General features: G+C 55.6%; 3 protein-coding genes across 4 annotated transcripts; 1 reads left to right on the forward strand and 2 right to left on the reverse strand.

The window, feature by feature from the left end:
* The first annotated feature begins 113 nt into the window (after positions 1-113).
* LOC135456003 (aldehyde dehydrogenase family 3 member A2-like) lies at positions 114-5,445 on the forward strand. Its single transcript, XM_064729583.1, has 11 exons — positions 114-339; positions 988-1,161; positions 1,369-1,600; positions 1,713-1,798; positions 1,887-2,095; positions 2,233-2,350; positions 2,437-2,578; positions 2,728-2,894; positions 3,456-3,555; positions 4,227-4,462; positions 4,587-5,445. The coding sequence occupies exons 1-11, from the start codon at positions 202-204 to the stop codon at positions 4,602-4,604; spliced, it is 1,620 nt and encodes a 539-aa protein (XP_064585653.1). The 5' UTR covers positions 114-201; the 3' UTR covers positions 4,605-5,445.
* Positions 5,446-5,532: 87 nt separating this feature from the next.
* Positions 5,533-11,597, reverse strand: LOC135456002 (multidrug and toxin extrusion protein 1-like). Of its 2 annotated transcripts, none has more exons than XM_064729581.1 (18): positions 11,502-11,597; positions 10,908-11,072; positions 10,733-10,834; positions 10,492-10,560; positions 10,085-10,233; positions 9,943-9,985; positions 9,794-9,838; positions 9,369-9,466; positions 9,120-9,217; positions 8,531-8,644; positions 8,376-8,443; positions 8,030-8,138; positions 7,831-7,906; positions 7,683-7,752; positions 7,256-7,388; positions 6,870-6,964; positions 6,394-6,529; positions 5,533-6,070 (listed from the first exon to the last, which is right to left on the reverse strand). In XM_064729581.1, the coding sequence occupies exons 2-18, from the start codon at positions 11,064-11,066 to the stop codon at positions 5,859-5,861; spliced, it is 1,776 nt and encodes a 591-aa protein (XP_064585651.1). In that variant the 5' UTR covers positions 11,067-11,072; positions 11,502-11,597; the 3' UTR covers positions 5,533-5,858. The 2 variants fall into 2 exon arrangements, with proteins under 2 accessions (XP_064585651.1, XP_064585652.1); XM_064729582.1 differs by lacking the exon at positions 11,502-11,597 and adding an exon at positions 11,353-11,386 and having other exon boundaries at positions 5,725-6,070.
* A 1,350-nt stretch (positions 11,598-12,947) lies between these two features.
* LOC135455718 (multidrug and toxin extrusion protein 2-like) lies at positions 12,948-21,629 on the reverse strand. The gene is made up of 17 exons (XM_064729150.1): positions 21,526-21,629; positions 19,658-19,759; positions 19,189-19,257; positions 18,725-18,873; positions 18,538-18,580; positions 17,926-17,970; positions 17,465-17,562; positions 17,132-17,229; positions 16,721-16,834; positions 16,458-16,525; positions 16,125-16,233; positions 15,668-15,743; positions 15,307-15,376; positions 14,680-14,812; positions 14,277-14,371; positions 13,979-14,060; positions 12,948-13,693 (listed from the first exon to the last, which is right to left on the reverse strand). The coding sequence occupies exons 1-17, from the start codon at positions 21,619-21,621 to the stop codon at positions 13,458-13,460; spliced, it is 1,683 nt and encodes a 560-aa protein (XP_064585220.1). The 5' UTR covers positions 21,622-21,629; the 3' UTR covers positions 12,948-13,457.
* Positions 21,630-25,660: the final 4,031 nt, after the last annotated feature.

Consider the following 25,660-nt stretch of genomic DNA (forward strand, 5'->3'; position numbering starts at 1 on the left):
TGAGCCAGCAGAGGAGCCGGCCTGTTTCCCCCTCTCAGATCCATGCTGGATTGCCTGGTTGGAGTTTTTTACATCCTGAGCGCTGTAGCTGTGGCACGTGGGCAAAGGCACGTGGGCTGTGCCATCCCACACCAGGGCTGAGTCACTGCCCTGCCTGGAGCAGCCACCCAGGGCTGGACAGGGTTGGGTAAAGGGCATCTCATGATGCCCAGCAAGAGCCCTGGGCCGGGGCCAGCTCTCCCGTGGGAGGAGGGATCGCCCCCAGCCATGGCAGGGGAAGGGCTTGTGCCTGCTTGCAGTCGCCACAGGAGGCTGGTGGAGAGAGAAGCTCCTCTGAAGGTAACTTGCTGTTTTTCCTTCGTTTTTTAATGAGTCACTTTGCTTTCTCGGGTTGTGTCATGCAGCTGTGGCAGTGGGTTGGAAAGGGCAGGATTTAATCGTTGTAAGGGGATCTTGGTGTGTTGGTTGGTTGTGTAGGGAAGCAGGACCAGATCTCTGGTCCTGACTAAAGTGAAATTAATAATAGTTTCACCTGCTCCTTTGAAGCAGGTGAAATCTCTGCAGTGTTTCTGTGAAGATGTGTGAGGGCCTCAGGGTTATGGGGAAGATGGGTGCAGGCTGGCTCCAGGCAGACAGCTCTGTTCCCAGCTGGCTGCCCACCCTGGCCATGGTCATCTCTGTTCTTTGGCACCTTGGGAACATCCCTGTGAGCAGAGGGTGGAGTGGCTGGTGGGTTTGAGGCTTGGAGAAAACACTCTCAGAACAGAATCAATCAGCAAAGCCCAGATTGCTCTGGAGGTGCCCCGTGCAGGTGGAATGGGGCTTGGGTGCTGAGGGCCCTCAGACTCAGCTTGAGAGAGGGAATGCCTCACGAGAAGGACAACATCTCCCAGCCTTGCTCGGGGTGGGACACTCCTGGAGGTGTTCCCAGGGCTAGGCGGCCTCCATGGCCCTGTGCTGAGCTGGGGGTGGCCGGTGTCTCCTCAGTGCCCAGCAGCCATGGAGAAGATGCAGCAGGTCGTGAGCCGGGCCAGGGCCGCCTTCAGGTCGGGCCGGAGCCGCCCGCTGGAGTTCAGGATTCAGCAGCTGAAGGCCCTGCAGAGGATGGTGCAGGAGAAGGAGAAGGAGATCATGAGAGCCCTCAAGGCTGATCTGAACAAGGTCTGTGCTGTCAGGGAGTCCCTCTCTTTTGCTGTGCATGGACAGTGGGTAACCTGAGCAAAGCAGGAAGGCCAAAGGCTGCCTGTGTAGTGTCAAATGGTTTTTGTCATGTCCCCCACCATGGAACTGGATGACTCTGACTCCCCAGGGTAGCTGTGGGAGCTGGGTGCCTTTTCCATCCCTTCCCCAAACTCCCTGTTGTTACAGAGTGGGCCCAATACCTTCACCCAAGAGATCCTGGGCGTGCTGGGGGCGCTGGCCCTCACCATAGAGAAGCTGCCATCATGGGCAGCCCCTCATCATGTCAAAAAGGACCTGCTGACCCTGAGGGACGACGCCTACATCAGCTATGAGCCGCTGGGCGTGGTGCTGGTCATCGGGGCCTGGAATTACCCCTTTGCCCTGGTCATGCAGCCCCTGATTGGGGCCATCGCTGCAGGTGGGGATCCAGAGCAGCCTTGGTGGGGTGGGGATCCAGCAGGGCCCTGGTGGGGTGGCTGGGTGTGGGCAGAGGATTGAGGGCTCATGACCGTGCTGTGTGTGCCCTGCAGGCAATGCTGTGGTGGTGAAGCCGTCAGAGGTCAGCGAGAACACGGCTCAGCTGGTGGCTGAACTGCTCCCACTGTACTTAGACAAGGTGAGTGTGGCCCTGTGTTGGTCCCCTGGTTTCTCTGTGTCACAGTGATGAGCTGGGTTGGGGTGACCCTGACACCCCTGCCCTGCAGGATCTCTATGCTGTGGTCACTGGAGGAGTTCCTGAGACAACAGAGCTGCTGACCCAGAGATTTGATCACATCTTCTACACTGGCAACTCCAATGTGGGCAGAATTGTGATGGCAGCAGCTGCCAAGCACCTGACCCCTGTCACCCTGGAGCTGGGGGGGAAGAGCCCCTGCTACATCGACAAGGACTGTGACCTGGCTGTGGCCTGCAGGTCAGCTTCTTGCAGCCTTGGTGGGCCCTCAGCACTGGGGCAGGGGAGCATCTCTGGGCCAACATGCCCAGCTCAGGTGCTGGGGTGGGGAAGGGACTGAGCATGGAGCAAGCATGTCCCCTTCTGCCTTGCCACAGGCGGATAACGTGGGGCAAGTACATGAACTGTGGGCAAACCTGCATTGCCCCAGACTACATCCTGTGTGACCCATCCATCCAGAGCAAGGTGGTGGAGAACATCAAGGCCACTCTGAAGGTGAGGGAGGAGTCCCTTGTGCTCTGGAGATTGTCCCAGCTGTGATTTCCTGGAGCTGTTTTGTTTCTGCTGTTCCCTTTTGTCAGGAATTCTATGGGGAGGACGTGAAGTCATCTCCAGACTATGAAAGGATCGTCAACCAGCGTCACTTCAAGAGGATCCTGGGCTTGATGGAAGGGCAGAAGATTGCTCTTGGGGGAGAGACTGATGAGGCGTCCCGCTTCATAGGTGCTGTGGAGGGGAGGTGGTAGTGGGTGCTTTGTGGGGTCTCTGTTTGTCTGTGCCTTACTTGGGTTATGTTGAACAGCCCAAGGTGCTGTGATGGGCCAGGTCTGTGTCCTGCTCATGCTGTTCTCTCATTCTCCCATTTGCCTCAGCTCCAACCATCCTCACGGATGTTTCCCCGGAGTCAAAGGTGATGGAGGAGGAAATCTTTGGGCCAGTGCTGCCCATTGTGACTGTGATGAGCGTGGAGGAAGCCATTGAGTTCATCAACCTTCGAGAGAAGCCCCTTGCCCTTTATGTCTTCTCCAACAACAAGCAGGTGGGTCAGGGCTGTGCTCCCTCCTGGAAGTGTCTCTGCACTGCTGGATCCTGACCATGGCTGATCCAAGACACAGAGTTCTGCAGGGTCTGTGACAGTTGCTTTTCCATAAAGGAAATTTATGGAAATTGCAGCTTTTGGGGGGCATGAGAGTCCCCAGAGCTGCTGGAAGCTCCCAATCTCCTGCTGAAGGGCTCTAGGTTTGTACATCTCTACCCACACAGGTGGGTGCTGCTTCCTGCCCTGTCTCCTGCTCCCATTTCCTGGCTCTGTTGTGCCAGCTCAGGAATCCAGGTCAGGGCTTTGCCCTGGAACAACAGCCTCAGTGTGGGTGGGAGGGCTGAGGAGCACCTTGGGCTGAAGCCTTTTCATTTGGTGGCTGTTCCAGCTGGGCAGATCCTGTGCTTTAGTGGTGTAAACTGGCCTCTCTCATGGAACAAGGCACAGCCTGTGCCCCCCACAAAGGGGATTGGAAACACCACCTCAAACCCTCCCTGCTGCTGTGGTACATGGTGTTTGTCCCCTCCTGATTTGTTGTGTGTTCTCTCCCATTGTGGGCAGCTGATCAGACGGGTGATAGCAGAGACCTCCAGCGGTGGCATGACAGCCAACGATGTCATCATGCACTCGGTGCTCCCAGAGCTGCCCTTCGGCGGTGTGGGTGAGTCCCTGCCCCTGCCCACGCACCTGCATTGATCAGCAGCAGCCTCTGGCCCCACCCAGGAGCTCTCTGCCCGTTTGGCAATTCAGGAGTTCAGCTGCATTTCCCGTTAGTGTTATTTTCTGGGCTGGGTTGTTGTGTAAAAAGGCTCGTTTGTGTTTTGGTTGTTGGGCCTCTCAGTGAGGGAAGAAAGCCCCCTGGCACACGAGTGAGCTCTGGTTCTCCTGTGCTGGGGTGTGGGATGGATTTGTCAGTGGCCTGGTTGAGTTTCCAGGGTCCTATGGCAGAGCTCACCTGGCTGTGGGCACAGGGCTGAGCTCTTGGGTGTTTACTGTGTCCTCCTCATGTCCCACTCCTTAAAATCATGGCCCCAGCTCCTCCTGTCCCCAGCCCCTGTGAGAATTCTGTGAGAAAAGCAAGGCTGGCCCTGGGAGGAGATAATTGGTGTCATTAACCTTTTAAGGGTGGGTTCACACAAGCAGCACCTCAAGGCAGTGAGCAGGTCCTCGCTGATTGCTGCTAAGTTCAAAAAGCTGCTCTTTGCCCCTCTGCCCTGAGGAGGAGGAGCATGACCAAGCTTTCCCTGTGTCCTGGGGGCTGCCAAAGTGAGTTTGAGGAATGCAGATGTCGCTGTGTGAGCCTGGTGTGAGCTGCCTGGCTGTGTCCCTCAGGGCACAGCGGGATGGGCGCCTACCACGGCCGGTTCAGCTTCGAGACCTTCTCCCACCGCCGCTCCTGCCTCATCAAGGACTTCAAGTGGGATGTTGCCAACAGGCTGAGGTACCCACCTGGCAGCGAGGAGCTGATGCAGTTGGCCAAGCTCTTCCTGCTGAAGCAGTGTACCAGAAGCAGGGTGGGACATTTCATCTCGGCCCTGCTGATGGCTGTGAAAGCCGTGCTGGCAAAGGTGAGTTTGGGTCTCTGGGTGCTCCCAGCTGTGTCCCCTGAGCCCTCCTAACCCTTCATCACCCCGTTCCTTTGAGCTCTGCTCTCTCCCTGGAGGGCTCATCCCTGTTTCTGTGCCTTTCCAGGTGTTGTGCCCCCATTGAGAGGGGTGATGGGCAGCCAGCCCTTGGACCCGCTGCTCGCTCCCTGCATTCCTACTGCTGAACTTTTCTTTGCTGCAATTTCATTTCTCACAAGGCAACCAGTGCACTGAAGAGGTAGAAGACAAAAAAATGCACCCCAAGTTAAAGGCTCCAGCTCCTACTGAAACAGGAATCTATCCAGACCTAGTCTGTGGATCATGCCTGAGCAGTGAGTGGCGGAGGGAAGGAAGCAGCATCCACCCTGCTTTGTAAACAGCAGCTCCTCTAAAAACTCCTGGGAACGTGGGAGTGTTTGTCACAAGGGTATCTAGACAAAGCCAGTCGTTACTGAGCCTGTTATCTCTGTAACACCTCACCTGATCCCCAGAGGAAGCTGCTCATCGCAGCGATAAGCCTGGGAAATGAGGGTCTCACTGCAGGGGACAGTCCAGGCTGGCTGTCCCCAGAGCAGAGGGAAAGGAGCCTTGAAGAACCTGCAGCATCTCATCCTTGAAGGGCCTCATGACTGAATGGATGATTCTCCTTGCAGGGAAACCACCTTTAGCCTTCCAAGGTGTGGCAAAAGCCACCTGAGCTGTGCCCATGCTGTCCTAAGGACTTGAGAAGTGCCCGGGACTGTTGTGCTGCTGTTTTGGGGGCTACTGGGGCAAAGACAGGGGCACTGCTGCAACTGGAGTCCCAGGTCTCAGGCATCCTTGCCAGAGTGGCAGAGCAGCCACAGCCACCTCCTCTGTAACTGAATTTCAGGGGTTTATGAGTTTATGGATAGGCTTTTACCTCCAGACTTGTTACTGAGAGCTGCCCTCGATCCTTGCTGAATAAAACCTTTATTTTACTGCAAAGGCCGCCTGGGGCAGGGTGAGATCCATGTGTGGACGTTCCCTGCTCTGTCCCCAGGCTGCACCCCAAGGAGCCAGTCCCACTCCAGCTGGGTTTATTCTTTATTGGCCATTTGTCACGGAGCAGCAGGGGGAGCTGGGCTGAACTCAGCTCCACTGGGTGGTGATAGCATGGGCTGGGGGATCCCCCACACACTGTGTGTGCCAGGCAGCTCAGAGCAGCATTTTGGGTGTCAGAGCAGCCTCAGGGCCCATTCCCAACTGGAATCTGCACAGACACTGCTGAACACTGACAGAGGCTCCTGCGGGACAGGCGTGCACTCCACCTTCTCTCTGGCTCGTCCATTCCTGCTACACCTGTCCCTCAGGAAAGGCTTTCACCCCAAAATCGAGTCCCCACAGTCCTTGGTGGGAGTCAGGGCGTGCTGACAATCATCTTCACGGCGATGCCGAGGGCCAGTGTGGTGATGGCCATGACCAGGGCCAGCGCACGGCGGAGCAGCAGCTGGTTGGTGACCACGGGGGTGGCCGGGGAGGAGGCGGCTTCCCTCAGCTCCAGCTGGTACGTGGGGCCCTCTGTCCTGGTGATTCTCGTGAGCACAATGTCGCTCTGTGGTTCTAACCCCGCTGCAAGGAGAACAGGGTTTGGAGGGGTTTCTCAGGAGGGTTTTGTCACAGGGCTGAAGGCACCTTAGGAGCAGTGATCTCAGATCTTGACCAGGTGAGGACTGCCCACAGGTTGTCCCTCTGCCAACCTCTGTCACCCTCCCGAGGCCACACTTGTCATTACTGCTCTCCCAGCAGCTGAGGGTGTCACCAGCATGACACTCCCCCATTTTGACACTCCCCCATTTTGACACTCCCCCATTTTATGGGCTCGTTCCTGAACCTTTCAGGACCCTTCCTGCCCCAAACCCTCCCCTGCACGCAGCACCCAGCTGCTGCCATACCGACAGACCCCAGCACAGCCCTGGCAGGGAGGAAAGTGTGGGGCTGGGGGACTGCTGCCATATCCAGGTCCTTGTAGGAGCCTTCAGTGCACAGGCTCGGCAGCCTCTGTGGGGTCACTCCTGCGCGGCGCTGAGCCTGCCAAGGGAATGTGCTGGGGTTAGTTGGGAATTCCCACCTGGCAAAGCTGTGCTGCCTCTCCTGGGGCCTCCCTGGAGGTGTTGAGGCACAAGGTGATGCTCAGGGATGAGGTAGCCCAGGTCACCCGATGTGCTCTGAGCTTTGCGTCCCCAAAAGAGGCGCAGGGGGAAAGCTTGAAGCCACTGAGTGCTTGTGCAGGGGGAAGCTGAATTCAGGTATGTCATGGCAGTGCTGGGTTTTGCTCTGGAGCACTGGACATGAGATTGAGCCTGTCTCATCCCAGCAGGGCACTGGGGACCTTCCCAGTGCAGGGATGTGCTGTCAGTGCCTGGATTACCTTCTTGGCTGCCTTCTCCCAGTCCACACGGGAGATGAAGGTGATGAAGCTGCTGCAGAGGATGAAGACGGCGACGAGCAACCCGACCCACAGGCCTGCAGAGGGCACACAGCATCAGCCAGAGCCAACCCAGCATCCCAGGACAGCAGGTCCAGAAAGGGAATGTCACCCAGGCCAGTGGGAACACGGGGTGCTCATGGCTCCCTGCTTTGGCGTTATTTTTCCCAGTAAAAGTTCCCAGCAGCTGCAGGAGCCATCCCAGTCCAGCCCAGTGTATGGGCCGGTCAGCAGAGGGACAGAGCCAGGCACGAGGGCTGTGGTGAGCCCCGAGTGGAGCTGCTGCTGCCCGTGGGGGGTTTGGGGGTGCAGTGCCCTGGGGTCAGTACCCATGACGCCGATCCTGGCCACGAAGAGCAGCACAGCTGCCAGGGGCAAGCCCACACCGTAGTAAGCCACAGCATTGAGGATGGCACCAAACTTCTGCTTCCCGATGCCTCTGAGCACCCCACTGCAGGCACACTGCCAGGAGAGGGAGAGGGGCTGGGGCAGGGAGCAGCACCCTGGCCCAGCTCAGGAGATGACCCAGCTCCCTGCCCCTGCCCGTTATTTCTATGTCCCTGCCCAGTCCTGTGGGTCACCATCATTTTATGCACTCAACATTTTCTAAGGGATGGTCCCAGGAGTTCTGCAGGGTCCTGGTGTGGGCACTGGTGCTCAGCTGCAGCCTGAGGGACCCTCAGCTGCCTGATCCATGGCACTGCTGCTGAACACCAAGGTTCCCCGTGGAAAATAGAAGCATTCCCTGGGACTTACAGCCATGGCTTCAAACACGTGGAAGACAACGTAGACAGGAATGATCCATGCCACCAAGTCAATGATTTCCCTGGGCATGGAGGAAAGCCAAGGATCACTTTTGGGAACTGACCTCCCCACACCAAGGCCAGGAGCTGGGGGCACTCACTTATCTGTGGTGAAGATGTATCCCAGCACATTCCTTGAGGCAACTAAAATGGACACCACAATCACAGCGAACACCCCTGAAAACAGAGCACAGAGCTGAGCCCAGCCTGTGGGAGAAGAGGCAGGCAGAGGACTGCAAACACTCCCTGCTCCATGGGAATGATGCCAGGAAGAGCCTTCCCAGGCTGTTGTGGACTGACCTGTGCAGATCAGGCTGGTGTGGGAGGATCTCTTGGCCATGTTGGCGTTGCCGGCGCCCAGCGCGTTGCCCACCTGCACGCTGGCAGCTGTGCCCAGCCCCAGGGGGATCTGCAAGCACAGGGCTCACATGTGCCTGGCAATGGGGCTGGCACAGTGACAGGGGGATACCCCCCCAGCAGAGAGCAGGGTGGAGCTCAGGATTTGATTTAAAGCATCTCTGTAAGGAGGGAGAGGCAGGAGCAGGGAGAGATTCGAGTGCAGAGGGGAAGATGGGGGTTTGCTGGAGCAGATTTTTGCTGTGTGCCCTCACGGAGCCCTGGTGTGCAGTGATAAGCCAGCCCTTACCATGAAACAGACAACAGACACCTCATAGATGATGGACTGGACAGAGAGCTCCACAACGCTCAGCAGGCCTGTGGGACAGGAGGGGTCAGTGCTGGCTGGGGGTGCTGCTCTGGGTCAAGCCTGGCTGTGTCCTGGCAGCTCCCTCCTCCACTCACCTATCAAGAAGCTCCCAATCTCGTAGGTCCACCACTCGATGCACATCATGAGCATGCTGGGGATGGCCAGGGAGGTGAAGCTGTCCCACTCCAGCAGGCACTCGCTGGACCAGCCTGTTGAGAAGAGAAACACCTGATGGATGACCAGCCTGGCCAAGTGCTACATCCTGAACAGCACCATTCCTGTTCTCAGAGCCTCCACAGGATCTCCAGCAGCTCAGTGTCCACCTACAACCTCTCTGCTGCTGCCCCATGGACCACAGAACAGCACAACCCTCAGCCCATCTCTCCTGGAGCTGTGTCCAAGGACAACCTCCTGCTTACGTCTGTGCTCATCCAGCTTTGGGGCTGAACCTCCCAAAGCCTCAGCAGGAAGTTTCATTTCTGCAGAATTAATGTTTAGTGCTGATCACAGAGCTCTGCCAGTGCTGGTGCGTGACGAGTGCCACTGAAGCAGCACCGTGGGCTGGGGTTAATGTTTCACCATCAGGATGAGCAGAATTCCTCTTCTACCAAGAACACCTGATAGAAGTTTGTGGACACTTCTGGGTAAAGCAGGAAGCAGAGGGAGCAGTGGAGATGTCCTTACCTCCCCAGGTGTTCACATGGAGCTTCCTGCATATGATGTACAGGAACAAGAAAATGGCTTGTGAATACTGAGCGATGGTGTTGGCCCAGCCAGAGCCCCTGCAGAGGAAGTGAGAAAGGTCATTGGCATCCTGCTTATGCCTCCCTCAGGGTGGAAAGAGACATCCTGCCGTACCCCTGGGAGCTCAGTGTTCCCTGGCCAGTGCCAGGTGCCCTGTTTTGCCCTCCAGGGGACACAGGTGCCACTCACATGACGCCCAGGTGGAACTCGAAGAGCAGCACGTAGTTTGCAGCCACGTTGATGATGTTGCCAATGACCCCACTCAGCACCAAGGGCCACATGATCATCTGCAAAGAGGAGGACATGGAGGGGTCTTCCCAAAGGTTTTGGGAGGGAGCTGTGAAGCTCCCACCAGCCCCACTCTCAGTGCCTTACCTAAAAAAACCCCAAATTCCAGTGATGTCTCCTGCTTGGAAAATGAGTGTGATGGAGGTAAATCCCTGGTGTGGGGGAGTATGAAGGGAGGTGGATGGGTACAGCTGGCTGTGGAATGGGGTGGTCTACAGAGTCAGAGCTGGTTTGGGGTACCTGGGCACCTTGTGAGCACGGAAACCCTGGATGCACTGTGAAAGGGAGCCCTGAGCCAGGGTGGGTGTGAGGATTTCAGGACCCACCTGGTTCTGCAGGTATCTTGCCTCCAGGTTATACATGAAAACCGCCTGCAGAGGAAATTTTGGATGAGATGAACCAGTGAGAAAAAAATTTTGGATGAGATGAGCTGTGGGATGGGGACAGCCTGTCCCCATGTGCAGGTGGCACTCACCGGGAGGGCAGGGAGAAACGCATCCACGTAGCGCTGGGTCAGCCTGGGGGCACAGAGAGGGCTCAGGGAGGGCCATGGCCATGGCCACCACCCTCCTCTCAGCCCCTGCACACACCAGGGAGGGATGAGGGGACCACCCAACCTGGAGACATCGGGGTCCTGCCGTATGAGCAGCATCAGCGGCTCCACGTTGAGAAGGACGGCGCAGCAGGGGAAGCAGCAGAGGAGGATGATGATGGTGGCACGCTGCAGGATCACCCCCACACGCAGCAGGTTCTTGCTGCCATAGGTCTGCAGGGTGAGAGGGCAGCGGTGAAATCAGCTGGTGCTGGGGGAAAAGAGGCCCTGGAGAGCTTGGAGCAGCCCTGACCACCCTGAAAAGCTCCTGGGAAGGATTTGGAGCGCAGATCTCCTTGTCATGGGATTGTTACCTGAGCAGAAGCTTCCCCAGCTCACAGGAGCAGCCAGGGTCTGTGTGGTGCCTGGGCACCATCAGCTGTTGCTGGAAAGCCCCCGTGTCCCCAGGACAAACCAGCATGTCCTACCCACCTGTGATATCAAGGTGTCACACGCTGAAGTCAAACCGTACCCTACAGAGATGGCGGTGACATTTATAACCTGGGAGTTAAAAAAGCAAGGAGTGGAGGTGAGCATTTTATACTTTCAGGTAGGGAGAGGGGGGCTGAAAGGAAAAGTGGGAGTGTGAAATCTCCTCTTTTTCCCCCGCCATATCTCATCCCCGTGTCAGCAGGGAGGGAGCTGCTGCCCGGCCCCGGGAATGAATGCTTACAGCGATGGCCAGCGTGACAGAAGCCAGCTCAACCTTGCCCAGGTGGCCACAGAATATGGAGCTGACCAGGTGGATCAGGAAGATGAGCAGCTGGATCAGGATCTAAGCACGGAGCAGAGGCGGAGGTTAAGGTTGGAGGCGAGCAGGGCTGGCTGTGCCGGGGGCAGTCTCTTACCAGCGGCCCCGCCAGCACCAGCAGCTGCCTCGCGTCCTCCCAGAAGTTCTCCGGAATCCAGCGGCGTTTCTTCTGGCAGCTCTCGGCTGTGAGGTCTCCCTGGCCGGCCGCCCTTCCCTCCCCGAGGCCATTCTCCTCGGGGAAGCTCTCCGGCTTCATGGTGCCCTGCCGGGGGAGTGCAGCGAGCCCCTTCCTCCGCGCTCTGTTAAACCGCGCCGGGCCCAGCAATGTGTAACCACGGCGGGCTGAACTTCAGCCGGGGCCGGCGTGCTGGGCTGCCCCGGGGAACGGTGGGCACGGGGCACGGCAGGGCACGGGGCGGCGGAGCCCGGCAAGGTCCTGGCACCGCAAAGGAGCCCGGACACGCCGTGTCAGGTGTTTGCTGCCTGTCCTGAGCCAGCCTTAGGGCTGAGCCGTCCTAAACCCACCCTGTGAGCCCTCCTACCTCTCCTGCTTCACCACAGCAATGGGGCAGGAGCCCAGGAGGGTCCTGGCAGTGCAGGGCAGCGAAAGGAACCCGGACACCGTGCCAGGCCTGTCCTGAGCCAGCGGTAGGGCTGAGCCATCCTAAACCCACCCTGCGACCCCTCCTACCTGTCCTGCTTGACCCCAGCTCCCCCGGGCAGCGCTGGAGGCTGCTCCGGCTCCAGCAGCGGCGGGCAGAGCTGTGGGCTCTGAGGCTGGGCTGAGCTCTGCCGGCACTGGCGGGGCTGTGTCTCACTCACTCCCATCACGGGGGCCAAGACAAGCCGGCCCCTTGGCTCCTGCTCTCCTGGCACAGCCCCGCCGGGTCAGGTTTCACTGGCACCGCTCCCCCGAGCCCGAATGGGGATGGAGATGCTGCCAGTGCAGCCCCCAGCTGCACGGAGTGGGCTGGGGTAACTGGTGGCACACAGGGAGACCCATTCCTGCTCTGCCCTCGCTGCCATCCCAAACCTACCGGGGCTCCGAGCAGGGCAGGGGCTGCCCCGTCCTCCCGCTGCTGCTGGGGGTGCTGGCACCTTCAAACTTGGTGTCACATTTTTTCATTCGCAGGTCACCAGCAGCACCAGGAGAGCTGTGGGGTGACAGGGAGGTGCCACACGTGCGTGTGAGGTATTGAGCTGCCAGGGCCCAGCAGCTGACATGTCACAGTCACCCAGGGGCAGGTGAGAGCCCGGGACAGGGACTGAGGGCTGGGCTGGCTGCATTGTGACATGGGGCAGCTCTTTGATGGTTGAGCAACACATCCTCCCTCTTCCAGTGCTCAATTGTTAGAGCTCGGTGCATCCCTCTGGGTGTCCAGAGTTGTTGAGGATCCCAACGGGGGGCTTGGAGACCCTGGCATGTAGCCCAAAACACCTGGGGATTCGATTTTGACCCCTGGAGCAAGTTGCCAGCTTTGCATGAGGACCGGAAAGTCACAGAGGTTTGAATAGTGTAATAATAAAATTATCACAGGGTAAAAAATGTAGATTTTAGGATTTTTGGTATGGGGGTTATGGGGACAAGGCGGAGGAACTTGGGCGTGTCCAGCCTTCCTTCTTCTTCTTGTTCTCCATTTTCTGCACTGATGTTGGCATTTTGGGATTGGTTTAGAATAGGAGTTCACTGTCTAACATAGGTGATAGGTATTGGGAATTAAGTGTAAATATAAGTAGTTTGTAGTATAAAAGGACAACAGAGTGCTTGTGGCTGCTCTGCTGAGCAGATCTTGGCTGGGCAGAAAGAAAATTTTATAGATAAGAATTGATAAACAACTTCAAGACTGAAAACTGAAGAGTCCAGACTCGTTCTTCAGATGCATGGGCTGAAGCAGAGACATCCTGCACATCTTGGGGCTGCAATTAACAACAGAACCCGAGACTCAACAATCCTGACAACAACAAATCTTGCTTTTGTACCCAAGGGGAAGAGTGAAAACAGTGTCTGGAGCCAGCCCCAAACCTCAGGGCCAGGAGCAGACCCACAATCTTCTCTCTCAACAGCACAGTCCTGCCAATGACCAGGGTCATGCTCACACCATATTAAACAGCCCAACGTTTACTCAGAAAACTTTATTGTATCAAAATCCCACCTTACAAAAGTGCAAAGAAGAGTTGCTTTAGGCCCTGTGCCGGCCCTGCAGAGGGAGAGCAGGGTCAGGGCCAGCAGCCAGCACCCAAGAGCAGAGTCTGACATCTTCCAGCAAAATCCATTTTGTTCCACAGCGGCTGCAAGTGGCATTTGCCACCCCAAGATGCTGGGACAGGCTGGTGTGTGTAAGGAAATGTGCTGTGGGCAGCAGGAGCCTCTGCCATGAGCAAATGACACGGTCCAGTGTCCCCAGAGAGCAGGACAGCAGCACCAGGACCCTGTCTGCTCTCATCCACCTCTGATGAGTGACATCCCAGCGCAGAGCAGGAGAGGAGCCAGCTCTCCAGCGTGTGGGATCAAACGTTGTGAGCTAACCAGAAACCATGCAAAGGGACTTTTTGTAAGGCACTGTGGGGGAATCCCTCTCCCTCCCCATCCTCTGGGACATTGCCCTGTGCCCTCCTGCTCTGTGCAGAGTTCCTCAGTTCCCTGGGTTTATCCATTGCCAGTCAGGAGCCGGACCAGGATCCCCACCAGCAGCACAGCGATGGCAGCAGCAGCAGCCAGCCCTCGGCGGAGCATCACAGCCCTCCATGGCATGGGGGCAAGGACAGGGAGCACAGCAGGCTCCTCCTGAGGGCTGAGCTCCTGCCCAGGCTCCCTCTCCCCCATCGCCATGCTCTCAGGTAGCACCGTGGTGTCCCCGGTGTCTGGGTCAAGGGAGGTGTAACCTGTGGGACAGACAGAGCTGCAGGGAGGCTGCACCAGCACCTGTGACAGCGCTCAGGGTCCCTTCCCAAGGCTTGGGGACACTGGGACACAGCTGCCAGCTGTATCTTGTACCCCGTTGCTCAGTGCAGGAGAAGTGCCACTGGCCCAGGGCCAGCAGCAGGCACTGTGCTCCTTCCAGGCATTTGAGCCTCCAGGACAGACATGGCTGCCACAATTGGGAAGGAAAGGAAGGGGTTGGGTGGGGGATTTGGGCTCCCTGCCTGGTGTCAGGCCTGGCTGCATACCCATAGCAGATGTTTTGATAGCAGCTGTGCCATTGGAGTTCACTTCTTCCACTTGTTCTTTCGTTCCAGCTCGGACTTGAGCCTGAAAACACAGGGAAGAGTTGCTCTCTCAGGGCAAGGGTGTCCTGCCCAGCCCAGAAAACCCTCCACTCTCCCAAGAAAAGCATTCTCAGCACCAAGCTGCTCCTCTGCTACAGGAGAAGGACAGACCCCAGTTCACTTCTGCTGTAGTGTTGTACTGAAGCAGGAATTAACTCAGCACCTTTCAAGAACCACCAGAGAAAAGCACAATTCTCACCTCCTCTGCAGCTTTCCTCCAATCCATTCGGATGACAAAAGCCAAGAAGGAAAGGGCTTGCACGGAGATGCAAATGATCATCCCAACCCACAGACCTGCAGCAGTGGGAAATTACTTCAGGGAGGGCTGGAGGAAAACCTGCCTTTGGAAAAGCTTGAGGAAAACCTGCCTTTGCCAGTTATTGCCAGAATGCCCAAGGACTTCAGCCCAAGAACTTTCAAGGGAACAGCTCCTGGGGAAGCTGGGAGTAAGCCTGGATTTACTGGGACCAGCTCAGTGCCCGCCCCAACCACAGCAATGTACAGTCCAGCCCCGCTGACCCAACAAAGATCCAGGCACAAATTCCAGGGCTCAGCCTTTGCTCAGCACAGCTCAAACCACACCAGCTGGAGGGCACACGTACCTAAGACCCCCATCTTGGCTGCAAACATCAGGGAGATGCCGATGGGGAAGCCCAGGGTGTAATATCCCACGGCGTTGGCAATGGCGCCCAGCTTCTGGCGGCCCGAGCCCCGCAGCACCCCGCCACACGTGGCCTGAAAGGAGGGACACAGTGTCACTGCCAGGGGACTCCAGGGCATGGCACAGCCCTGGGGACAGGGAAACCACAGCCCTGCCCCACCAAGCCAAGAGGAGCAAAGCCGCTTTCTGGAGCATGCGGTGTGGGGCTCCTCTCGCAGACATGGAGCAGATCCCAAAGAGATCCCCAAGGTGCCTCCCCCAGGATATGACAGGAGGAATCAGGCCAGAATTGCTGTCTGTCGAGTATCCCAGTGTGCTTGGAGAGCCTGGTGCTCACTTGTGTTGCTTTGATAAACCAGAAAAAAGCTGGAGCTGTGGCCAGGGGAAAAAGAGGAGGAATGCCAAGGGGCAGCCACAGGCACAGAGGTGGTACAGGTAACACAAGCAGCTGCTCTGACAGTTTTTCAGGTTGCTTCTCTGGATCATTTTAAGAGGTCCAGAGTGGGTTTCAGGCAGCTCTGCAGCCCAAGCTGCAGGGAGGAGTCACTGCACGAGCTGCAATACTCACTGCTGTGGCATCCAGCAAGTGGAACGGAGCAAAGATGAGCATCACTCTGGACACCAAGGTGACAATCTCCCTGTTGGGAAGAGGGATGGATGGACTGATCAGGGGAAGCAGCACCACCTGGTCACTGGTTCTCACGTATCTTCCTCAATCAACCACAAAGGCTGATCCCAGTTTTCTGATCCCAGCCTGTCCCAGGGTTAGAAGCAGCTCTGCTGCCCAGGGATGCTCAGAAATGGGGAGGAACCTTTGAGGAACCTTTGCCAGATAGGGGTTTATGAACTCTTATCTGTCAGCAGCTTCTGGGGTATAAATAACACCCTCCAGGAAGGCAATAGTACTTAAAAAAAAGCTGTTAACCCACGTGTCATTGGTGAAGATGTATCCCACCACGTTCCTTAAGCTCCCCAGTAATGCTGAAACCAGCACAGCAAAAACTCCTGAAAGAAAAAGGAACAGTCAAATTGCTTCAAGGGCAGCACATCCTGCTCCTGACCCAGACCCCAGGGGCTCCATGTGGCGAGGACTGGACTTCAGTGACCTCAAATGATGCTGCAGCAGAGGACAAGTCTGTTCCTCTCACTTTCCCAGATATTCCCTATTCCCTCTGGAGTGTGAGGACAGAACACTAAGCTGCATTTTTAAGTATCAAAGCCTTTGCACGAGGCTCATAACAGAAAAGATGAATCAGGGTCTTGCCTTGCCCAAAGGGTCCAGACAAGTGGGACTGGGATCCTATGGGAGGTCCCCAGCCTTGGGGAGGGAAACTGAAGCCTTTGCTGATAACTGCCCTTTATTCTGCTCTGCAGGACTGCACTGACCTGTGCACAGCAGTGCAGTGATGCAGGAGGTCTTGGCTTGCTCCACATTCCCTGCTCCCAGGGCATTCCCCACCCTGACACTCGCAGCCACGCTGATGCCCAGAGGCACCTGAGAAGCAGAGACAGGAGGAGGTGAGTGACAGAGCCTGCAGGGATTTTCTTCTTCCCCACTGAGGAACTGGGGACAAACTGGGATTGCAGCAGTGAAGGGATTTCCCATCTGCAGCACACCCTGGAGGGGCATCACCTGCCTGCTACCAAGCCCTGCTCTGATCCCCAGGGCCCCAGTTTTGGGGTTCCTCCCAGGCTGTTTAGGGTTTCCCCAGCCCTTACCATGTACGCCACACAGGCGAGCTCGTAGATGACAGATTGCGCTCCCAGCTCCACCACGCTGATCAGCCCTGGAAAAGATTTGCCACCTCCTTCAGTGGCTGGAAAGGAGGCACCTGTGCCCATGGGATGGAGGGGAACACCTGCAGTGTCCTGCAGACCCAGCCCTGCAGGTGAGGAGGCTGCTGGCAGGGCCAGGGGGGCTCTGGGGACACCCTCAAGCAGCAGCCACCAGGAACCAGAGGGAAAAGAGGGTTTGGACTCACCAGCCAAGAAGCTCCCAATCTCAAAGGTCCACCACTCAATGCACATCATGACCATGCCAGGCACTGCCAGCCAGATGAAGGAGCCCCAGTCCACGAGGCACTCCCTGCTCCAGCCTGACAGCAGGAGGTGAGGCAGGATGAACATGTGTTTTCCATGTGCTATCCTAAAGGGGAGCCACATCCCCTCTCTGAGGACAACCCCCCCTGCAGCTCACAGGACATCAGCCCAGGATTGCTGCTGTGCCATTCCTAAGTAGGGATATTTGGCAAGAATGTGTTTGGAGCTACAGTAAAGGCCTTGAGGACATGGCCACAGCACCTTCCCACTGTGAGGGATGGCAATCCCTTTGTCACCTGCTGGTGACAATGCCAAAGACACTGCTGCTCTGAAGGGTTAGGGTAGAACAGTACCTCCCCAGGTCTTCACATGGATCTTCCTCCACCACACGTAAAGGACGAGGAGGATGGCCTGGGTGTACTGAGAAACCATGTTAGCCCAGGCAGAGCCCCTGGGGAGAGACAGGCAGGTTACAAGGGACATCCTTGCCCACAAGTGACCTCCTCAGCCGGAACAGAGCTGAGGGCCCCCACAGCAACCCTGCTGCAGATATGGGACAGACCCTTCCAGCCTCAGCTTTGCTGGGGTCTGGAGGGAGGGGTGGCAGAACTGGGCACTCAGGGAAGTCTCTCATGCCCCGAGCAAAGTCCTGCACCCAGGGAGAGCCCAGCCCTGCTCACACTTACACCATGCCCAGCTTCAGAGCATAGAGCAGGAAGGCGTTCATGGCTGCATTGAGGATGTTGGCTGCAATCCCTGTCACCACCTGAGGCATAATGATCTCCTGGAAGCCAAGGAGGAACTTTGGAGTTTGCTTTCCCAAAAGGCAGCCCAAGCCCCATCCAGTGAGCATGAGGGACCTCCAGCAGTGCCCAAGGGGAAAGCCAAGAAGGCAGCTCGTGTTCCAGGTGAGGCTGGGCTGTGTGAGATGTGCAGGAGGTGACAAGCAGAGCTCAGGAGCTGGTGCAGCCCATGAAACACAGAGTTGGGAAGTAGGAGATGGAGCCAGCTAAGGGTGGTTCCCCCGAGCTCAGCTAGGGCTGGCTCATCTCACATTGCCCAGCCCTCCCTGGAACACGGTGAGCTGAGATCCCCAAGTTTATCCATGTTTGGGAATACCTGGATTCCATGGCCAGTGATACAATACCTGACTCAGTAAATATCTTGTCAGCAGCTGGTACAGAAACGCCGCCTGCAAAATCAGGATTCAGTTCATGACCACACTGGGACCTCTGCACACTGACAGATCAATGCCCCTCCACCTCCCTCCAAACCCCTGGGCTCCAGCTGAAGCACTGCCAGCACCCAAAACCAGGAGAGACAAAAAGCACATCCCATTCCCATTGGGAAGACAGATCAGCCTCCGAATGGGAAATCTCCAATGCTTCCTCATCAGCGTGAGAAAGCCTGGAAAGCTTGGAAGGATAAACCTACAGACCCTTATCCCACTGGGGTTCTGCTCCCTGCCTCACAGGAGCCAGCTGTGAGTGTGGGAACAGCTCCAGCCTTTATCCTGGGGCTAAGAGTGAGCCTGGAGGCCCTGGCTCCAATGCCCATCACAATTTTGTGGCCACAGCAAAAGGCATTGCACAGGAGGATGAGAGAGCCCCTGTTTGCTGCTGGCCCGTGCACATCCTGTAAGGCACAAGGGTTGTACAGCCCTAAAGCTGCCCTGTGAGGCACACAGCAAAGGCCTTCCCCCCTCTCCCTGGTGCTCCTAAGGTACTCAGAGCTTCTAACAGCTTTAGCAGAGACTTACAGGAAGGGCTGGAATAAAGATCATCACGTAGAGCTGAGTTAACCTGGAAAGAGAGTTGTTTCCCCAGTTAATGATCCAGCAAAGCAAGAGCCAAGCCAAACAGCGCTGCACTCGGGCTCCAGAGAGCCTTGATTTCAACACTCCATGGCAAAAGCCTGATCCAGAAGGGCTGGATCTCACCCCTGACCTGGAGACCTCGGGGTCCTGCCGGATGAGCAGGAGGATCCTCTCGGTGTTGATGAAGAGGGCCCAGCAGGGGAAGCAGAAGAGCAGCAGGATGAGGATGCCCCGCTGCAGGATGGTGCCCACCTGCTTCAGGTTCTTGCTGCCGTAGGTCTGGGTCAGGAGAGAGCATCAAGGTGGGCATCACAGGGAGCCAAAGGGGCTGGGATGAGCCAAATGCCTTCCCCATGCCTTGCAGCTGCAGATACCAGGCTGGCTGGGTGCAACTTGCAGATTGCAAACCCTTTGGCACCCAGGCATGACCCAAGGCTCCTTGGGGAAGGAGCAGGCTCCAGCCAGAGCATTCCCAACCCTGTTCTGTCTGGAAGCTGCCACTGCCCTGCCCTTTGTGCTCAGATCACGCTGCACAGGAGGTGAGACACCCCCAGCAAACAGTCCCAGGCACAGGAAAGGGGGAGCTGCACTCACCTGGGTCATCAGAGTGTCACATGCTGAGGCCAAGCCAGCACCGATGGAGATCCCTGTCACGTTGATAACCTGGGGGAGAGACAGGGCAAGCTGGCCCACAGCACTGCCTCCCTCCCAGCTGGGTGGGGAGACAGCTCTGCTGCAAGTTTCTGGGAAGTTTTCCAGTCCTTCTCTATTTCTCAGAATAACACAGTCTGGTTAACCAAAGGATCTTCTAGCAAGGGGTGAAGATCTAAAGCACCACAACAAACAGTGCTGCTCCTGGCTACGTGCCCAGGTCTGCCAGAGGCTCTCAGGTGCTGGCCTTGCACTGGCACTGCTCAGCTCCCCTCTCCTGCCTGTGCTCAGGGCAAAAAAACCCCAGGGCCCTCACATAAACATTTCTACATATCTGGGTTTTTGGTTCTTCATTTTTGGTGACACATAATTCACGTGTTTTAAATCCAAGGGGAACTGGAGCAATACATACAGACACAGCCAGGGTCACAGCATCCAGCTCAGCTTTCCCCAGGTGGCCACAGAAGATGGAGCTGACCACGCTGATCAGGAACCCCAGCAGCTGGGCAAAGAACTAGGATGGGAGGAGAAGGAGATGGTGAGATGAGGACCTGTTGGGGCTTGTGGAACACCAGCCCTGCCCCAGGAGATGGGCTGTGAACACTCAGGTTTCCTTGTGCTTCTGTCCATGCCTTGAGGCCAGGGCTCTGCTGGGCAGGGAGGCAGCTCCAGGACTCCAGCAGGCTCTCAGGAGCTTTGTCTTTCAAAGCCAACATCTACCTGCCCCGTGGTATTTTGGTGTTACAATCTGCCAGATGACCCCATTTAAGAGAGGCTTAAGGGCTTCACTAGAAATCCTCTTTTCCAGGATGAAGGCTGCATAGAGAAGGGAAAATAAAACATCCCAGTGCTTTTGCACATTTGCGTGCATCTGTGGAAAACTATTCTCCAAAACCACAACATCCTCTCCTCCTGGAGGGACACCAAGGTCAGTCTGTGAGCTCCTTGCCAGCAGTGTGCAACAATGCTGCAGCAGAGATTGCACTCCAGAGCTCATTTTCCCTTGGCAAGAGGATGTCTCCCTTGCAGGCATCCAGGGCACGGAGTCATGGCACAGCTTGAAACAGATGGCAGGAGTTAGGGACATTTATACCCACTGAGGGGTGGGCACAGCTGGAAACCATGCCCAGGAGCTGTTCATGCTCACTTGGCAAGACAAGACCCCAGAGCTGCTGGAAAACCAGCTCTGAGGGGTCAGAGGAAGAGCAGAACAATCCCTTCTCCTCTCAGACCTCCCAGTGCTGCCTGCAGATGCTGCAGGCCCAGGCGTGCTCGACCCTCTGCTGTGAGTAATCCCCACAGGAGGGGTCTGGACCTCCAGCATCACCCCAGCACAGCGTTTATCATGGGATGATCATCAAACAGCAGCTGTAGTTTGGGTTGGAGGTGTCTGTGCACGTGGAGGAGCAGGCTGTGCTGCAGGCAGGACGGTTGAGGGGACTGAGAGGGCTTGATGTGCTCATCTACAGAAACTGAAACTAGTCCAGGCTTCTTCTGCTGACTGAACACAGCAGGTCAGGGATTTGATGTCAGGGATGGTGCCTCTGAGATGTTTAACAGTTGGCACTTATTTACCAGATATGGCAGAAGACTAAAAGCACAAAGTTACACACACGAGCGATCAGGATCGGAACCAGGGCTGTGGTGCGTGGTTCCCCTCTGCAGAAGCCTTTGCAAAACGTGCTCAGCACTGTCTGTGCCAGCTGCCAAAGGGTCATTTCTCTCCAGAGAGTCCAGACAAATGGAAAAAGGCATTTTCAGCTCAGGGAGGATTTCAGGACAGCGAGCACAGGGCACCACTGGAAGCGCCAGATATGGAGCTGGCACTAAGCAAAGTGCCACTTGTCACCCAAGGGGTGAGTGGCAGTGCCAGGGCTCCGGCCTGGTTTCACAGAGCAGTTTAACAGCTTAGTCCCCCGCCCCGAGCCCACCAGCGCTGTTCCACAGCCGAGCTGCGGGGAAGCAGGGACCACGCTGGGCAGCAGCAAGAGCGCCTGGGGCAAGGAATAAGGATCGGGGCGGCAACCAGGCTCGGAGAGTGGCCGAGGGACCGCGGTCGCAGAGCCGTGCCCGGAGGCTGTAGGCAGCTGAAACCCGGCGGGACAGGACCAGCAGTGCCTGAAATCTCCCTCCTGAGCATCCCGGAGCGCCGGGGGATGCGGGCAGCCCAGCCCCGCCGCGATCCCCATGCCAGGAGGGCACCGTGTCCCCCGCGTATCCCCCGTGTGTCCCCCGCGTGTCCCCCGTGTCCCGCCCGCCTCTCCCCGCCCAGGCTCTCACCACGGGCCCCGCCAGCCGGGCCAGCTCCCAGCACTCGCTCCGTGCGCCCGCGGGCAGGAGGCGCCGGGCGCTCCGCAGGCACCGCGCTGCCGCCATCGCCGCCGCTGCCGCCACCCCGGCCACCCCGCCCGCCTTATGGGCACGGCACGGCACGGCCGCCTCCGCCCCCGGGGCCGCGGGGCTGTGGGCGGGGCGGCACGGCTCGGTACAGAACGGCACGGCAGCTCCGTGCTCCGCGCTGGCAGCGGGAGCAGCACGGCCGAGTGTGAGCAGCCGCGCAGTCCCCGCACACACGTGTTGGAGCCCAGGGGCCGCCGCGGGGATTTTGGGGGTTGGGGATCCCCTGCTGGCGATGGTGGTTTGGGGATCTGCTGTGCAAAGGGCAGGGGATCCACGGGTTTGCTCAGCGGCATCTGGAGCTCTCCTGCTCGCCGGCTCTGGGATGGGATGCCCTGAGGAGACACGGGTTGATCAGGGGTCACCAGAGGTCCAGAGACCCCCGGGTGGTGGTTATGGACTGGGGGAACTCCTTGTGGGATGATGGTTTGGACCCCCAAGGTGTCTCCTCCCTAACACGGGAGCTGGCAAAGGCGGGAATGGGACATCTGAGCAAAGGAATGTCCCCTCTGCCACCAGCGTCATGGAAACAGCCGGCTCTGGGCAGCCTCCCCTTCTCCTCCGTCCACTCACCAACACCTGGTGGGCAGGGATTGTCCCTGATCCAGGGATTGCTGCCCAGCAGCGCCCAGCGATGCAGGGTGAGGAGGTTGGAATGGCTGTGTTCGCCCAGCACCTGGCAAAAAGGAGATTTGGTTTGGGTCAGAGGCTGGATTGTTACAGGAGTGAAATTTTACCTAAGGGCAGGTACTCGTAACCAAGTAGCTGTAACCAAACCTATTGCTAACGCATGGAAAATTGCAGTGGAAAGTGGGTCTCGGTTTTCCAGCTGTTTAAATGCTGCCCTGGTGCCTTATAGCTGTGGTGTCACCAGCCTGAAATATAATGTCTCGTTAATGTTTCACTTATCACCTTGTCCCTTCAGGTATGATGTGACATCATGAAAAATCGCACAATAGTGGTGATGAGTCACAGCCATTCTGATTTTATGTGCCCTGATAAAATCAGGGTATTTCCGGACAAAAGAGTGCTCCTCTCAATGATCTTTCCCTCCTGTCCTGAGGCCAGTGGGTGCAGGCTGGTGCTGCAGGGGCAGCTCTGAAGACACAGAAATGGTTATGGGAAAAGGTGATAACTGGTGGTGTGTGACTGTCACCAGCCTGGCTGCGGGATGGCCGGAGGGCTCCTGCCGTGCCTTATCTCCCGTGGAGGCAGAGGGGAAATGATAAGGCTCAGATGGTGCCATTCATGGTCCTAAACGAGCAGCGCAAGTGTGAGGCCCTTTGAAGTTTACTGGTGACCCTGCTGAGATCAATACCCCGGGCTGGTGAAGAGCAGGGAGAGAATCGGGCAGAAACCTGGCGGGAAAGGGCTTTGAAAATAAAAAGGGTCATCTTTAAAAGCTTGGGGAGAAAAATTCCCTCCCAGCTCCAGGAGCCAGAGCCTGGACTATCCCCCAGAGAGCCAAATACACACAGAAGGGTAGTGGTTGAAATCAGTTTCCTTGTGTTTTGCTGATGTTTGAAATCAACTCTGGTCACTCTCAGAAGCGCTGTTTTGGGTTTCTGTGGTTACACGTGGATCCCAGTCCTGCTGGAAAGTGGCACAATGAACATTCCAGGACCTGGCTGGATGAGCAGGGGTGCCCTCAGGCCTCCCCACCACAGGCACAACAGACCTGGCACTGCCTCTGTCTCTGTGACAGGGACAAGGACCTTGCCAGCAGCTGGATTCAGCAGGACTCATCTTCTGACGAGGAGGGTCAAAGGTACCACGAGCTGCCCTCAGCAATCCGGATGTTAACGGGATTGCAACACAGCCGCAGGAATTTGAAGGGTCAAACTCCGTGCGGTGGTTTCAGACCCCCAGTGGATCCATAGCAGCGTTTTGGGAGGCTGATACCTGAACACAGAGCAGTTCGGAGGAGTTAATGTGTGACCAGGCAGGCAGGCTGTCCTGCTGGAGCTGGTTTCAGCAGCCAGGACACTGTGCCGTCCTCAGCAATGCTGATGTGACTGCTGAAGAAAAAACTGAGAGGAGAAGGATTGCAGTTGGCTTGCATCATGTGCAGAGCAGAATTAGCTCTTGATTTCCCTGCAGATTCCCGACAGGATGGCTACCCCAGGCTTTCTCTGGATATGGATGTGCATAATCTGAAACACAGCCAACATCTTGCTGCTAAAACGCACCCACAGATGTGCTCGTGATTGAGAGCTGCCCAATGAGGAGAATGTCAGGACACAATGGGTTCACGTCAAGCACTGAACTGTTTGGAGCGTGTCCCTTTCCTCTAAGGCACCTTGCTGCTGGCTGATGTCCACACAACGTGGATGATCCACTGCCCTCACTGCAACGTGGAGCTCAGAATGCAGCTGAATTAAAAACTGAGGAGCCTTTTGCAATCAAATTAAGGTTTTATATATGTCTCCTACCATAGATCAGATGATCAGAGCCATCAGTGGATCCTTCAAGGTAACTCTGCTGTTTCAGTGCCGCATCCAGACGGTTTTTGAACACTTCCAGGGATGATGACTCCACCACCACCCTGGGCATCCTCTTCCAGGGCTCGCCACCCTTTTGGTGACGAATCTTCCCCAGATATCCATCCTGTTTCATCTGTGGAGCTCCATGAAATCCCTTCGAGCCTCCTTTTTTCCCGGCCGCGCTGTCCCCGTTGCCTGCCCGGTGCCGGTCCCCGCTTGCCGTGCGCGCTGTTCCCGGCAGATGGCACCGGAGCCCCGCGCTCCCTCCGCAGCACCGGGAGGGAACCGGGGCACACGGATCCCCTTTTCCTGTTAAACATGCAGGGAAATCCCAAAATGTGCCGATCATTAGCCAAATGTACGCCAAATATTTTTGGAAAAAAACCCTTGGTAAATATGGTTGAAAAAAATATATATTTGAAATAATATACGTAAAATAAAAAATAAAATAAATACAAACTATAAATCACAAACTATAAATCACAAATATAAATATAATTCATAAACATACCTATAAATATAAATATAAATATAAATATAAATATAAATATAAATAGAAATAGAAATAGAAATAGAAATAGAAATAGAAATAGAAATACAATATGTAAGTATATAAGTATATAATTATATAATAATTAATAATATATAAACAATACATTTATATTTAAAATAAATACATTTTACTTTTAAATAAACTAAATATAATAAGCTAATATATATATTATATGGTAGATATAATATAATATAATATAATATAATATAATATAATATAATATAATATAATATAATATAATATAATATAATATAATAAATGTATTCGAAAAAATACTTGCTAAATACTTAAGTGAAAAATATAGTATGTACTAATCAGCTAAGGTGTAATATAAAAAAAAACCCCAACACTACTTACGAAAAATAAACAGGAGTTTTAGAAAAATGCAGAAAGGCACTGGCTCTATATGGACAAGAAACTGCTTGTTAAAAACCTTGGGATGCTGTCCTGACTCTTTAATTCCAGTGTCTCAAGCTGGTTCTCAAATGGGCATCCTGAATCTGTGATTCTGCTGCAGAACCAGCACCTCACCCACCACATTTTAAGCTCTCTCATGGTGTAACTTCAGTCACACTCACCTTGTGATTTTTTTTCATTAAGAACAGTTGTTTCCTCATTTTATTTTATTGTTCCTTAAGAGAGAAATGATTTTGACTTTTTCTGTGTTTTAGAGCATCTTCCTCCTGCTTTGTTCACTAAAAGCAGGGCCAGACGTATTAACTGCAGCCATAAATATTATTTTTACAGCAGAATATTTATCTTGCTGCATGGGTTGGTTGAGCTCAGGGTTGCAGACTTAAAAAACAGCTTCCCTGCCCTGAAGAACCCAGATACTTAATTAAGGCAGATAAGGAAGGACAAATAAAAAACAAGACAAAACTTCTCCTGCTTTGAACCACCTCTAGGGAGCAGGTCTTGGCAAAAGAAAAGAGAGATTGTAAAGCTGTAATAATAATAATAATGATAAATAATTGTATTTATA

Source organism: Zonotrichia leucophrys, chromosome 19, assembly GCF_028769735.1.
Source record: "Zonotrichia leucophrys gambelii isolate GWCS_2022_RI chromosome 19, RI_Zleu_2.0, whole genome shotgun sequence".
Taxonomy (NCBI): domain Eukaryota; kingdom Metazoa; phylum Chordata; class Aves; order Passeriformes; family Passerellidae; genus Zonotrichia; species Zonotrichia leucophrys.